The sequence below is a fragment of the Brassica rapa genome, chromosome A10 (genome assembly GCF_000309985.2).
Source record: "Brassica rapa cultivar Chiifu-401-42 chromosome A10, CAAS_Brap_v3.01, whole genome shotgun sequence".
NCBI classification, from domain to species: domain Eukaryota; kingdom Viridiplantae; phylum Streptophyta; class Magnoliopsida; order Brassicales; family Brassicaceae; genus Brassica; species Brassica rapa.
Window position 1 is genome coordinate 9,902,278 of NC_024804.2, and position 15,148 is coordinate 9,917,425.

At 32.2% G+C, this 15,148-nt stretch overlaps 1 protein-coding gene and 1 long non-coding RNA gene across 3 annotated transcripts; one reads left to right on the forward strand and one right to left on the reverse strand.

Annotated features, from left to right (window-relative positions):
- The first annotated feature begins 116 nt into the window (after positions 1 to 116).
- LOC117128947 lies at positions 117 to 9,184 on the forward strand. The gene is made up of 2 exons (XR_004452403.1): positions 117 to 297; positions 783 to 9,184. It is a non-coding gene; the product is annotated as an uncharacterized LOC117128947 (long non-coding RNA).
- Positions 9,185 to 10,066: 882 nt separating this feature from the next.
- On the reverse strand, positions 10,067 to 14,119 carry LOC103844840 (CLP protease regulatory subunit CLPX2, mitochondrial). 2 transcript variants are annotated; one of them, XM_009121666.3, is made up of 15 exons: positions 13,950 to 14,119; positions 13,131 to 13,761; positions 12,992 to 13,053; positions 12,717 to 12,906; positions 12,443 to 12,493; positions 12,144 to 12,218; positions 11,992 to 12,069; positions 11,649 to 11,711; positions 11,500 to 11,570; positions 11,328 to 11,427; positions 11,139 to 11,243; positions 10,824 to 10,886; positions 10,625 to 10,747; positions 10,356 to 10,508; positions 10,067 to 10,286 (listed from the first exon to the last, which is right to left on the reverse strand). In XM_009121666.3, the coding sequence occupies exons 2-15, from the start codon at positions 13,689 to 13,691 to the stop codon at positions 10,242 to 10,244; spliced, it is 1,740 nt and encodes a 579-aa protein (XP_009119914.1). In that variant the 5' UTR covers positions 13,692 to 13,761; positions 13,950 to 14,119; the 3' UTR covers positions 10,067 to 10,241. The 2 variants fall into 2 exon arrangements, with proteins under 2 accessions (XP_009119914.1, XP_009119913.1); XM_009121665.3 differs by having other exon boundaries at positions 10,067 to 10,508.
- Positions 14,120 to 15,148: the final 1,029 nt, after the last annotated feature.

Sequence of the window (15,148 nt, forward strand, 5' to 3'; positions counted from 1 at the left end):
TATTAAAGTCTTCTGGGAGACTTACAAGTAAGTCTTCTGGGAGACTTACAAGTAAGTCGTCTCGGAAGTTGTCTGAATCAAAAATATTTAATCTAATTTAATTTTTTGTCTTCCTATATAAAAAAAAGTACACATTATCTCTCATCCTCTCAAATGGCTGCAACAAAAATGCAATGTTCATAATTCTAAAACTCTTCAACCTCTCCCTAATCTCTTTGAACTTATAAACACTAAGCTTTATATCAATTTATTGTTTTTGTCTCATGTTTTTCTCACTAATTTATCTTGTTTTTGCAGGTTTTTCACCACAAGGTTCTCATATTCCACTCATCAATTTTAGATATGTATTTTTGTGTGTTCTATAAAGGTAGATTTATCTAATTTTCCACTCATTTTCTCTGTTTTTAAGCCTATTTGAATGTTTTTGGATATGCAAGTTTTTCAGATCTGGATTTGGATATGCAGGGTTTTCAGATCTTGAAGACTTCTGAGACGACTTACCTGTTAGTCGTCTAAAATATAATACGCTAGACAACTTCCAGTAAGTCGTCTGACGGAGTCTTCTCCCATGTCTCTCCCTTTCATAACAGATCTGAGCGTTTTGGTAAATTTTGATGTCTGATTTTTCTTCATTTGGTAACTTCCTGTTGTATAAAGTTCTTACTTTTTTCCCAAACTAAAACTCTCCAAACCCACTCTAATCTCTTTGACTTGAAAACACCAAACTTTATATGAACTTTTGAGTTTTGTCTCATGTCTTTCTCACTAATTTTTTTTTGTAGGTTTTTAATCAGATGGTTCTCATCTTCCACTCATTTAATGGTAGATCTATTAATTTTAGATATGTATTTTTGTGTGTTCTATAAAGTCAGATTTATCTAATCTTCCACTCATTTTTCTGTTTTTAAGTTATTTGAACATTTTTTTGATATGCAGGTTTTCCAGATCTGGATTTGATATGCAGGTTTTTCAGAACAAGAAAGCAAGATTTCAGCTTTAGCCGTTCCAAAAATATTTTAGTTTCCCGCTAAAAATATTAAAGTCTTCTGAGAGACTTTCAAGTAAGTCGTCGAGGAAGTTGTCTTAATCAAAAATATTTAACCTAATTGAATTTTTTGTCTCCCTATATAAAAAAAATTTATACATTATCTCTCATCCTCTCAAATACCTGCAACAAAAATGTAATGTTCATCATTCTAAAATTCTTCAACCTCGCTTTAATCTCTTTGAACTTATAAACACTAAGCTTTATATCAATTTATTGTTTTTGTCTTATGTCTTTCTCACTAATTTATCTTTTTTTTACAGGTTTTTCATCACATGGTTCTCATCTTCCACTTATTTAAAGGTAGATCTATCAATTTTAGATATGCATTTTTGTGTGTTCTATAAAGGTAGATTTATCTAATCTTCAACTCATTTTCTCTGTTTTAAAGCCATTTAAACGTTTTTGGATATGCAGGTTTTCAGATTTGGAAGACTTCTGGGACGACTTACATGTTAGTCGTGTAAAATATAATACGCTAGACGACTTCCAGTGAAGTCGTCTAGCGGGGTCTTCTCCCATGTCTCTCCCTTTCATAACAGATTTTGAGCGTTTTGGTAAGTTTTGATGTCTGTTTTTTCTTCATTTGGTAACTTTCTGTTGTATAAAATTCTTACTCTTTTTCCCAAACTAAAACTCTCCAAACCCACTCTAATCTCTTTGACTTGAAAACACTAAACTTTATATGAATTTTTCAGTTTTGTCTCATGTCTTTCTCACTAATCTATCATTTTTTTGTAGGTTTTTAATCAGATGGTTCTCATCTTCCACTCATTTAAAGGTAGATCTACTAATTTTAGATATATATTTTTGTGTGTTCTATAAATGTAGATTTATCTAATCTTCCACTCATTTTCTCTGTTGTTAAGTCATTTGAACGTTTTATGATATGCAAGTTTTTCAGATCTAGATTTGATATGCAGTTTTTTCAGATCTGGAAAACTTCTGGGATGACATACCTGTTAGTCGTTTAAAATATAATGCTCTAGACGACTTCCAGGAAGTCTTCCAGACGACTTCCAAGAAGTCTTCCAGACGACTTCCAAAAAGTCTTCCAGATAACTTCCTTGAAGTCGTCTGGACCTCCTGGAAGTCGTTTGGACTTCCTGGAAGTCTTCTGACGAAATCTTCTTCTATATCAAGTGGAGTCCAAGCTTGTCTTTGTACATGAAAGATCTATAATAGTTTTGTTTGTGGTCTGTTTTGTGATTTGCATGTCTACTTTTTTAGTTGTGAATTTCTTGTAAAATCAGTAATAATGTTTCCCAAGATGTAATATATATGCTAACAATGTGTTTACACATTTACAAATCAATGAAATAATAGATTTCAATAGTCTTTTTCTTATATTTGGATCTCTCATATGCAATAATAAACTCCAATGGCCTTCTTCTCATCTTTATAAACAAGAATGTTGGTAGCCTCATATTGATACAACATTTTAAGAAGCATTTTAACCTTTCTTCCAACTCATAACAATAATCATCATTGATGTCTATAACAATATTACTTAAAAGATGGAAACAAACAATAGTAACTAGTCAAAGCATATCACATTTTTTACAAGTTTGTGTTGAAAAACTTAGTCAAATTTAGTAAAAGTAAGGGAGAAAACATATTTTGAAAATATGAGTTTTACATATCTTGAAGCTACTTATCACTCTTAAAAATACAAGTTGTTCAAAAACTAGCGTAGAAGACTTCCACGGAAGTTTCCCGGATCAGTTAGAAACTGTAATTAACGTGAATGTTGGTAACTTCGTAAATATCACCAATTAAGTTATAAATTTCATTCAGTAGCCCTAATATTAACTAATATACATGAATTAACAAAAAAATATTAAAAAGTCTTTATAGATTTAGAGAAAATGAAAGTTTATTAAACATTGACGCAGACGATTTCCACAGAGGTCGTATGGACGACTTCTAGGAAGTCGTCCATTTAGGTTAATTTTGCAATTGATTTTTTTCTAGACGACTTACACGTTAGTCGTCCACCTTTGTTTGATAATTGATTTTTTTTCATGTAAGTCGTCTAGGAAAAACGGGTTAGTTTTGCATTTGACCGGAATGTGTCAGAAATTTGACTTTTCATGGACGACTTACAAGTTAGTCGTCCAGTAGAATATTAAAAAAAAAATATTTTGTTTTTTTTCTAGACGACTAACTTGTAAGTCATCTCAGGTTAGGTTTGCAATTGAAATATTAAACAAAAAAATTTTTCTAGACGACTTACACTTTAGTCGTCTCGATTTTTTTTCCTAGACGACTATATTGTAAGTTGTCCAAGATAAGCAAGGTTTGACCAGAATCTCGGAATAAAATCATGGACAACTTACATGTAAGTCGTCGGACGGACGACTTCCGTGTAAGTCGTCTAGAAAAAAAAATCTTTTTTTGTTTAATATTTCAATTACAAAACTAACCTAAGTCGTCTTGAAAAAAATAATATTTTTTTAATTTTCTACTAGACGACTAACTTGTAAATCGTCCAGGAAAAGTCATATTTTCTTACACATTCCGGTCAAATGCAAAACTAACCCGTTTTCCCTAGACGACTTACATGTAAGTTGTCTCGATTTTTTTTTATCAAACAAAGGTGGACGACTACTAACCTATAAGTCGTCTAGAAAAAAAGTTTAAAACTCAATTACAAAACTAACATCTGCATTGACCAGACGAATTCCATGTCAATCGTCTACAGCCAGAAGACTTACATGTAAGTCGTCTGGACGAACAGATCTGGAAAAAAACTCAATTTCATAGTTTCAACCAGTGAGATAACTTGTTTAGCATACATAAGTCTTTTCCAAACACCCATAATCTCAAACAAAAGTGACCCACCAAGAATCGTAAGCTTCAATGGCTTTATGAACCATACAAATTTTAGAATCAAAATCTTGGAGTTTTTTGGATGAATATGGAGAAAAAGTGAAAGGGATGTTGTTTTTAGTTCATAAGAATTAAGAAAGAAAGAGTGTAAATCGATTTTTAGATGCATTAAGAGTTTCAAATTGGTTGTTCATGGTGGTTGGTGTATTGATGGCAATTGCAATATTGTGAATACTTGAGGAAGATGAGGATGATAGAGTAAAATGCATTTCGAAAAGAAAAAAAAAGTGATGGCATTTTCGTAAATAATCTTAACTTTGAGGATGAAAGAGGCAAGTCAAAGTTTCAAAAAAACATGGGTTAGTTTTGTGTTTGACTTCAAGTTTTGAGTCATATTTGCAAAAGCCCCCTTGATTCTTTTTAATTTTTTGGTTTGGTCATCTTGAGGACATATTTTGTGAAATTTTAGTCGTTGATGTTGATATAACAGATTTTGATCCCATTGCTAATTTTGCTTGCTACATTTCTTTATAAATATTTCTTTTTATATGCATCCCGTATAAATATAGTGATAACCATATGAAATTATTTTTTCACTTTTGCATATGGTAAACAAACAAACAAATGTTTTACATGGATCTTTTGTAAAATAAACATTTTTAACACCCGAAGGTTACTGGTCATTATAATTCTAGACCGAATAAATTATTAACTGATGTTTTTCATACAAGTTTATATATTATTATCTCAAAATAAAATAATGATTTATCTCAATGTGATAAAAAAAAATCTTAGCATCATATATAAATAGCTTTTAAGAACGACAAAATCATTGCTTACTAACCACCCATGGATGTTGGAACCCCTTTGTTTTATTATTTTTTTCTAAGTAAATTCCATCAGGTCTAGCAATCCATGAACGTTTCTCACCACATCGATGCCTCATGGCTCCTCTGTAAGCGCGCCATAGTATTTGAGAATTTTCCACTTTATCTCCATGTCGTAAAAGACAACGCCATACAATTCTGTTTCCCATTCCTCTTTCTTTAAGAAAAATTTGATATTTATCATTGAATTTTATCTCGTGGAGATTCTCAACTTCTTTTTTGTTGGATGAGCAATTAACTTTGAGAATACTAGCTGGATTAAGTTTATTTTGAAATTCTAAAGTATTCATGATGCATTTTTCTTTTCGACATTGTGGGAGATGGTAATTATCAATATTACACACTATACCTTCATTCAAACTAAAACACATAGCAATAACGAGCATAAATATGAGGTAATTCATCATCTTTTATCTAAAATATTTGTTGGAGAAAGATGATTTTACAGACATTACTGTGGAACATATTTATAGTTTTTGGTAAAAATTCTATAATATTTTATTAAATATTTGGCTAAAATAAACACATATATGAACCAATCAAATTTGTGGTAGAAAAAGCATTTGAAGTCGAGAAATAAGGTGAACCAAATAAGATTAGACCCATTACTTATGTGGGTTTTAGTATTGACAGTTAAAAACTAAAACCAAAAGCTAAAAACAATGCACATACAATATTTAATCAAGTTAGTTTTCAAAGAAAAATTTGCAATCATTAATTGTAGAAAATAAAATTTTGACCTCACTTTCAAGAACCATAATATATTGAGCCTTTTTAATATTTAATTCTACAATATGTGACCATTTATTTATATTAATATTTAATCTAAACTAATAGTATATCAATCAATGAAATCTAATAATTTCAGCAAGATCGCATTAAATTTCAACTTTGCATTTTATTCAATTTTGGAGCATTATGTATCATCTATAACAATATAGATCAAATAGTTATACTAAAAGTTTCATATAATTATTTTGAATTAAAATTTGAAAAAATTATTTAATTAGAAAAAAATTTACACATCAATTAAATATACAGAATGGGTGGAGTTAATTATATTCAACCATAACTATATCATTTACAAAGAAAATTACCATCTCTGCCATATAAAAAGGGAAATTAGGCCGTATGGCTAAGAAAAAAAACAATATTTAGCTCTATAGCCAAATGTCTTACTATACATTGATGTAGAGTATATTTTATATAATATTACCCTGCTAGCCTTCAACGCAACCGGCGCAATCTGCAGTTCAAAAAAAAAATTATTAATTACTCAACCAAAAAATAATTACGTGTGGTCATCAGGAAGTCACACACATCTCCCAAAAGTAACTTCTTCTTCTTCGTCACTTTCCAAGAAGGTGAAAAGTTTCTGCCGATATTTGTTGAATCACGAAATCAAGCAGCAGATTCCACCGTATATTGCTCTTCCATCCACCGCGGAACCATCGTCTTCCATTCAAACTTGTCATAGGTTCGTCAAGCGAATGCGCCGATTCGAAATTCGAAGGAGATTCAGAAGAGTTCGTAAGTGTGATCGGCATGAACGACCACCATAGCCTCATCTCCTTCATATTGGCGATTAGATTGAGATATGTTGCAATATTGTAAGTTCTCTGTTTTGTGCCATAGAATATATTATTTCCATGTTTTTCCCCTTATTTGGAATAGATTCGGCCCTAGTCTATTCTAAGTTGATAAATCTAACCCATCGTTTCGGTTGCATGTTCGATCTAGTAAGCTGAGGCAAACAAATTGATTTAGAATTGAACTTTTCTTGGATCGTCGTACTTATTTGTTTACTGCGAAGGGGATAGTCATTTTAGAATGAAAAGTCCTTTTATGATAAAACAAGTTTAGTTCTTTGTGAAATGGAATATCTTATGGAACATGTGCTATTTGAAATGGAAAATCTTAGTTTTAGAGACTGGTTACGTGCCATTCCATTCTCTGCTATTTCTGAAGAATCGTATCAAAACTAATATATTATTCGTTTTCCATTCCATTTGACCTTCAGTTCCTTTCCATATATATATATATATATATATATATATTCTATATTATTTCCGATGGTATAATTCTAATTGCATATGTTACTTCTTTACTCGCATAGGCTATTTTCGATTGACACAACTAAACATTTAACCTAAGCATAGAGTAATTCATATACTAGTAGCCTATCTCATATGCTGCCATTTCCTTCCAACTTGTAAACTAATGTGTGCTTATTCTTCATTGTGTTTTTCAGGTTTGTCAAGGATGAGCTGGAAGGGTAATAGTATTTATATATTATTTTATGAAATGGAACAGCTCTTCTCTTACTTGTCATGTTTATTAATATATAATGTACTATTTAGTAAGTTATATTCCATTCGATGCTTGAAAGAAATGGTTCAATCTTGTTGTTTGTTGTTTCATGTTCTATTGATATGAGTTTTGTATCGATGTATACATGTGTTTTATATTAGTCTGTATATGATTTTGTAAAGGGAGAATAATATATTGAACGTAAATGGAACATAATTTATTATGACATCAAATAAAACAAAATACAGTGTGATGTTGAATGGGAATGATATTCATATTATCTTGTCTCTTCCACCTCTTTTAATGACATTAATCTTTATTTTTTTTTGCTACAATCAATCTGAATTTGGTGTAAGCATTACATCATTCCCTGTAATCATAGACACTTCAAAATTTTTGACAATATATATGTATTGTGCTATATCATTTGTTACATTTTCTATTCTATATGCTCATGTAGAATGAAAATGCATGTTACTTGCATTTCGAAATTTGGGTTTTCTTGGCCCGGTGAATATAGCTTATTCTGGTGTTTATCAGTGGTGGTATACAATCGGTTTACGTACTAATGAAGATCTTTATACTGGAGCTCTTTTTCTAACTTATGAAAGATTGAGGTTCAGATTGGATAAAGGTTTATATTCCATGTAGGGTTTAGTGATTAGGGCTAGAATTTAGTTTATGAAAATTGAGGTTGACATTGAATTAGGATTTATATTTCCGTGTAGGGTTTATATTTGGGTTTAGGGTTTATATTTGGGTTTAAGGTTTAGGGATTAAAGTTTAGGGTATAGTATTTTGTAAGTGGAGGAGGTAAAGATGGAGTTAGCATTAACTTCTTCGATGATATCATAGACATTTCATATTTTCACCAATATGTATTATGCTATTTATTTAATTTCAATCTATTTAGGTTGAGGGCTTATATTTGGCTTTAGGGTTTATATTTGAGTTAAAGGTATAATAATTATGGTTTAAGTTTAAGTATTTAGGAGTTTATGATGGGGTTGTTATATGGTTTATTATTGAAGGGTTCGGATGGGGTTGGTGTTATATACTATTTTGGTTAGAGGTGGGTGAAGATTGAACACAAATGCATTAGTTCAGAAGAATAGTCTCCATTCCATTTTAGATAGTATAAAATAATAGGTCAAATTTTATATATTTTTATTTTATTTTATTTTTAAAAAATATTATAATTAGAAATTAGATTTAATATTTGGGTTTTGGTTTAGAGATTCGAGTTTAAAGTTTAGTATTTAGGTGTGGAGTTGAGTTTAAGGTTTCTAATTATGTTTCATATGAAACAAACATAGTACTTTTATAAATGGAATAAAATATTTATATAACACAGTTAACATATACATGGTAAGAAAGCATGCGACGTGGATATATTTGCTTGACTCGTTAGGTAACAGTACACAGTGAATGTGGTCCATCTCTTAAATCATCGATGTCATCTCTCTTTTTGTTTTGACCGATAACTTGTTTTCAGTAGAGGTATAACCGGCTTGGGAGAAGACAAAATGTTATTCACTCAATAACGTCAAAATCATAGTCATTTATCTAATTATGCTCTAGATTTTGGCTATCTCGCAAATTTAACCATATAAAAATGGGCAGATACTCTCATTAATTGATTTTATAGTCTAATCTTTTAAAGTAGATTGAACAAATTGATTGACAATACAAAACACCTCCGGATTACTTGAGAGATTTTGGTTTTTTCATTTGATACCTCAATTACTTGGTAAATTGGATGCGTGAGAGTTTTTGTTATTTTCATTTGATACCTCAATCACTTGGTAAATTGGATTCAATGCCACCACGACGCCTATTTCTTGTAGAGAATTATGTTAATAAAAGACATTTAATCTAATTTATCGTGCAGTTGCCATAAAACTAACTTTTGCTACTTTGACATTTTCTACTTTTTCATTGTCTAAGAAATTCAAATCAATTAATTGAAAAGCCAAAAATATGGGAAAATAAAAAAAATGTGATATTAACATATATATACACTAATAAACAAATTTGTGGTGAAATTATTATCGAAATAACAATTTCAAAACTGGTCAACAAGTGTCAGTTAACCCAATCTACCATATATGACAGATTAAAAATGTAAATCCACTGACGATATGATAATCTACTGGGCATAAAAAAAATACTTGATTCGTATAACATGTAGAATATACACTCTACAGCTAATCCAACATCTAAATTTTAGGGAAATTGTTTTTAGGCAAAAAAAAACAGGTACAATAGAAACTCTATAAACTAATATCTTATAAATTAATAATCACCATAAATTAATAATTTCTCCGATTCTAAGTTGGACCGGTTCAAAATATGACACAAATTAATAAAATAATTAGATAGTATTTTTTTTAGAAAATCTTATGTAAATATATGGTTCCACTAAAGTTACGAATTAATAATTTATATGTATAGACATTTTACATAAGTACAAACCAACCATTATGTTAATTATTTTATATTTACAACGGAATTGTTTTTATATTTTCTTAACATTTAAGATATTTTGATGGGATTTAGTAAAATTGTATCTAAAACCACATTTAAATTCTATTAAACATATTTTATACACACCAAATAATATAATTAAACTAATATAAAAATCGAATTTAAAGTTAATTAATGTATATATACTAAAACATGTATATTTTATTGTGTAATTTAAATAATGATTTAGTACTAGCTATAGAATATTTCACAGAAAATAGATATGATGGTAACATGAGGTAAAAAAATGAGAGATAAGAATAAAAATGGTGAGATTAGTTAAAAAAATTAGAGGATAGTAGAATAATTTTGCAAGTGACAAAAGAGTTGCATGGGTAAAATGTTTGAATGTAATTGAAAACTTTAAAAGTCTGCCTAAATGTAATTTTCTCACTATTTAGTATGATGAATTTTTAAGAAGAGACTCGTATGAATTTGACAAAAAAAAAAAAAAAAAAGACTCGTATGAAGAATCTTCCAACAGGCACATTGCACATTTCACATTTCACATTTCACAGTGTTGTACACATAAAACTGTAGCTTTAATCTTTATTTCTTTGTTAATATATCTGAACACTGAAACATTCATTCCCTATTATATTATCTAACACAACTTACATCCTCTCATAGGATTAGTTCAGCTACAAGCTCTGAGCTCTTTTTGTTTCATCCTCCTTCCGCTTCTCCTGTGCCATCAAACATTTTTGTCAGCTTTCGCAAAATACTCTTGTTAGCACGTGTTGCACGACGCTTACATTTGACTCTGTTTGTTCAAAATGTTGTTGCGTAACATCATCTCCTTTAAGGATTTTTGCACCACATCCTGGTGATCCTACTGAACCAACAGCCTCTTCATCCACCAAGACCGCCTTTATACTCTGTGATCCTTCTGACTTGCTATCTGGTACCTGTTTAGGATTCAAAATTTAGCAGTTAAAGACACCAACAAAGTTGTTCGGAGGGACCAACATGCAATGATTTATGTTGAAGATTCAAGGTATAAGGGTGCATTCCTCAACCATACCTCGAACATTGCTTCTGTGAGGATACTTTCAAGTATAGACCGTAAGCCACGTGCACCTGTGTTCTTTGACATAGCCTTCCTCGCGATAAGCCTCGTTGCACCTTCAGTAAAATGTAGTTGGACCTAACAAAGAGGGTTAAAGCATGAGGAAAGAGGCATATGCATATGCAAGTAACTGTTAGTGGTAAATATGAGTTACATTGTTCATGCGAAACAACTTCTTGTACTGTTTGCCCAATGCACTCCTAGGCTCTGTTAGAACCTACATAAGGAAGCAGAAGGAGTTATAACCGGTAAAAGAGAAAGCTGCCTCAAATAAAAGAGGTTTGACGGAAACTCAAGATGCAATCTCGTACAGCCATCAGTTGCTTACTGGAGTGGAACAAAGATAAACAATATTTAGCAGAGGACACATAATGTCTTGACTTGATTGTAAACAAGGGAAAACTAAACGACAAAGGATTTGTCTAAAAGGCCATTCCAAGGATTCGCAAAATTAGTAGAAACAAGCTACCTGTACAAGCTGGTCTTCATTTAGTGCAGATAAGCTCACTAAGATGGGTAGTCTTCCAACGAACTCAGGAATGAGACCATACGCAACAAGATCCTCACTTTGTAACTACAATAATTATATATAAGACAATGAACACGTTAAAATATAGCGGAAAGAGTAGCAAAGAATTTAAGAGAAGATATTCCTTACAGATTCCAACAATGAGGATGTTACTGCGGAACTACTGAACCCAGAAGTGTTCATGTTTGTACGAACCGAAGCACCAAAACCAATAGAGGCATCGTGTTGACTGATACAATAAAAATATGTGAATCAAGCCTTAGAGAAAAGGATACAATTAACCTATTTCGTCGAGACTTACCGTTCAGAAACAGTTTTCTCCAGATCGATAAATGCTCCACCACAAATAAAAAGGATGTCTTTTGTATCCATCTGCATATTTGATGAAACTGGATTATTTTTGACTGGCAGTTTCACAAAAAGTGTTATTTAAAATGCTTGAAAACAAACCTGGATGCTATCTCCTCGAGGATCTCTCCGTAATCCTTTCTCTGGAATCGGCACACTGACCACCTGCAAATTTGTTTATTTAATAGAAGCTGGAATTTTCATTTTTTTTGGATTATCCATACGGTTTACTAAAGGCATATAGTAACAAGCAACCAGTTTTTTCAATCAATAATAATGTCTGAGCATATATGTAGAGCTCTTTACTAAATTTTAGCCCCCATGTGTTTAGTTTCCGAATAATACAAAATGATACTATACACATGTAACAAGGAATCCCTAAATTGTTTATATCAGCAATCGAAGTTGAGAACAATAGAAAGAAATTAAAGTAGGAAATGCTCACAGTTCCTTCCAGCAATTTCAGCAATGACTGCTGCACACCTTCTCCAGAAACATCTCTACCACCATTTGAGCTATGAGACTGAATGAGAAAAATAGGTAAGAGTCATTATTAATCATTTTAGGATCAAGGTAAGGAGTGAAGAAAACTTATACCTTCATGCTCATCTTATCAACTTCATCAATGTACACAATACCCCTTTGAGCTTCTTCTACATTGCACCCAGCTTCCTGCAGTATCAAAACATAAAACATGAATGCTGTGCAAGCATGCGCAATTCACAAATGGTGGACCAAGACTAAAGTATTTGAGAAGATGCAAAGTTTCTGAACTGTTATGAACTATCGTATCAGTAGGAACATTGTAGCTTTATCCAGTAAGCAGTTTAGATGACATCTCAAAAGATGGTATACACTACAATTGAAACGTAATATGAGGTGATAGCATGCCATACCACATATAGCTTGTAGAGTATTGATTCCACATCTTCACCGACATAACCTGCCTGGACAAGAAGAGTAGTTTTAGTTGTGCTAAGATGAAGGCCTGTGTAATGTGTAGGTCCTCTTAAAACCATCCAGAAAACGTCACTTCATGTTCCAAAAAGATTTTCAAAATGGTAAGATATCCTATTGGGTCTGATGCTTCTCCGACATATAATACATACGAGCAACTATTTATCAAAGTCAATAACCAAAATCTCAAAGGGATAAGTGGAAGCAACTTGCCTGGGTTAATGAAGTGGCATCAGCAATGGCGAAAGGAACATTGACAAGACGCGCTAAAGTTTTTGCCAGTAAGGTCTTCCCTGAACCAGTAGGGCCAAGCAACAACACATTGCTCTTATCCAACTCCACGAGATCAATGCTATCATCATCATCATCCTCCATAACAAGGTTAACTGATTCTGAACCAGACCTGGGCATCAGAATAAAAAAAAAGGAATTAATGAGAGGTTATGTAGTAAAGGAAAATAAGAATGATAATGGAATGGAAGACAAACCCTTTTATCTTGGAAGAATGATATATTCTTTTGTAATGATTGTAAACAGCGACAGAGAGCACCTGCACAATGGAATGGAAGGGAAAGGAGTGTGAATGGGAATAGGGAACAAACTAGCTAGAACAGAACCGGAGCGGACCTTCTTTGCCTTATCCTGACCAATGACAAACTGGTCAAGCCCCTGACATATCTCCTTAGGTGTCGGAAGCTTCACAGCGCCGTTGCTGCTATCTGAATCATCTTCGTTTTTGAGACCTTGAATCTTCCAAGATCTGTCGTCACCGTCGTCGTCGTCGTCATCATCAGCATCAGCACCTTTCTTGACCTTGCCAAGCTCGATAAAGCTGCCTTGAAGAGGAGAGAGCTTGAAGGGCCTGAAGTAAAAAGCGGACTTGCATTGGGGACAGAAGTTAACGGCTTGGTAGATGCCAGGCTCTCTGGCAGTGAGGGACAAAGGACGATTGGAGAAGACGACGAGCATGTGGGCGGAGCAACGAGGGCAGTTGACGTCACTCCTGATGTAGTCGTAATCACCGCCGCTGGAGTCGTAAATACTACGGCGGGAGGAGAAGAAAGGGAAAGGGAAAGGGGTGGTGTTGGAAGTGGGGCGTTGAAGAGGGATGTCGGCGGAGAGAATGAGTCTGAAACTGCGGGAGACAAGACATGTCTTCCTCGACAGAAACCTCGAGATGGACAACATTGCAGAGATTCTCACTTTTTTTTTTTTTGTGTTTTTCCTTTTTCCTTGGTTCACACCATATACATACAGTCTGTAACAAAACCCAACCAACTCATATAACTAACTAACTAGAATCAAAAAAATAAACTCTATCAGATCACTCAAACTACATACAGGGATTCTTAATCAAAGCCAAATACAGAAACACAGATTCGAAGATATCAAAATGTTCACAAACACTAAACATAAATCCAAGAGAAATTAAGAAGAGAGAGAGACCTGAAAGTTGGTGCAGATACAAAACCCTAAACTCCCAACGATTGGTGCTGCGGATGGAGATTAGATCGTGGAGCAATCAGCCATAAACCCAGAGACCTTAATCTGAAATGGGACTATAGAAAATTCTCAGGCAACCATTTTTAATCTATATATGGACCCATAAACTTGAAATACCTAAACTAACCTTAATGAAATAAACTAAATGAATATAAGAACTATCCCTCACCCAATCAAGTTGATCAAATTGGTTGTAATGTAATCTACTAGATTTTGACGCGCGGGTTTTTAGATTATATTATAATATAAAGTCTTATTATATCGAAAAATATATTTTTTAACAGTTATATAATATATAAATTAGTTTATTTGAGATTTTATATGTACACTTTCATGTAAGTTTCATTTAGGCATGAGAATTATATCCGGATCAAAAAAAACAACCGAACCGACTTGAAAATATAGGTTTAGTTCAGGTCCACAGAAGATAATCTATTGGGTTCTTTTTGGACCCGCAGGTCTTTGTTTGAGTTTGGGTCTTACCCTAGATCCGATCATAAATATGTTGTGTTTATTAGGTATGTTTGGATATTTCGAATATGTTTCCGGTATTATGGATATTTTGTAAAAATTTTGGTTTACGATTATAGTTTTTGATTTCAGGTAAATTTTCAAATTAAAAAAAAAATCGGGTATTTTTCATTTCATCGTGTCAGATTTTGAATAAGATTTTGAATTTTTTGGGTATTTGTTTGGAGTTTTGAATATTTTTCAGATTTTTAGATATTTTGATTTTTTTAAAGATCCTAAATACCCGAACATATGTGGACCCATTACGTCCATATCAGGTACAACAACCTTTTGACATAGATTTTTAGTGTTATTGTACAAAAAACATGGTTGATGACATATTTTTCTGAGTAAAGGTATCATAAAGAATAATATTAGGATATGCTAAAAATATTTAAAATATTGTATGGTTAGAATGATTAATGGTATTACCCAAAAAAAAAGTTATACATGACTCCAACAACTTTTTTATATTAAATTTTTAAGACTATTTTTCTTTTAATAATATTGATTCGTTTTTAAGTGAAAACTGTATAAAAGTATAATATTTAAACCAATAATTTTCAAAATCGTGAATAATCAATATTGATATCGCGGAGTCGGGTTAACTTTAACAGAACCAATGAATTTCT

Bases quoted from the DNA above. Each gene is read 5' to 3' on its own strand.
- LOC103844840 (XM_009121665.3), bottom strand. From the start codon at position 13,691: ATGTTGTCCATCTCGAGGTTTCTGTCGAGGAAGACATGTCTTGTCTCC. The intron at 12,494-12,716 runs GCAAGTTGCTTC...CTTCTTGTCCAG, and splicing joins ATGCCACTTCATTAACCCAG to GCAGGTTATGTCGGTGAAGA. The intron at 11,428-11,499 runs GTAAGTCTCGAC...TTATTGTATCAG, and splicing joins GAGAAAACTGTTTCTGAACG to TCAACACGATGCCTCTATTG.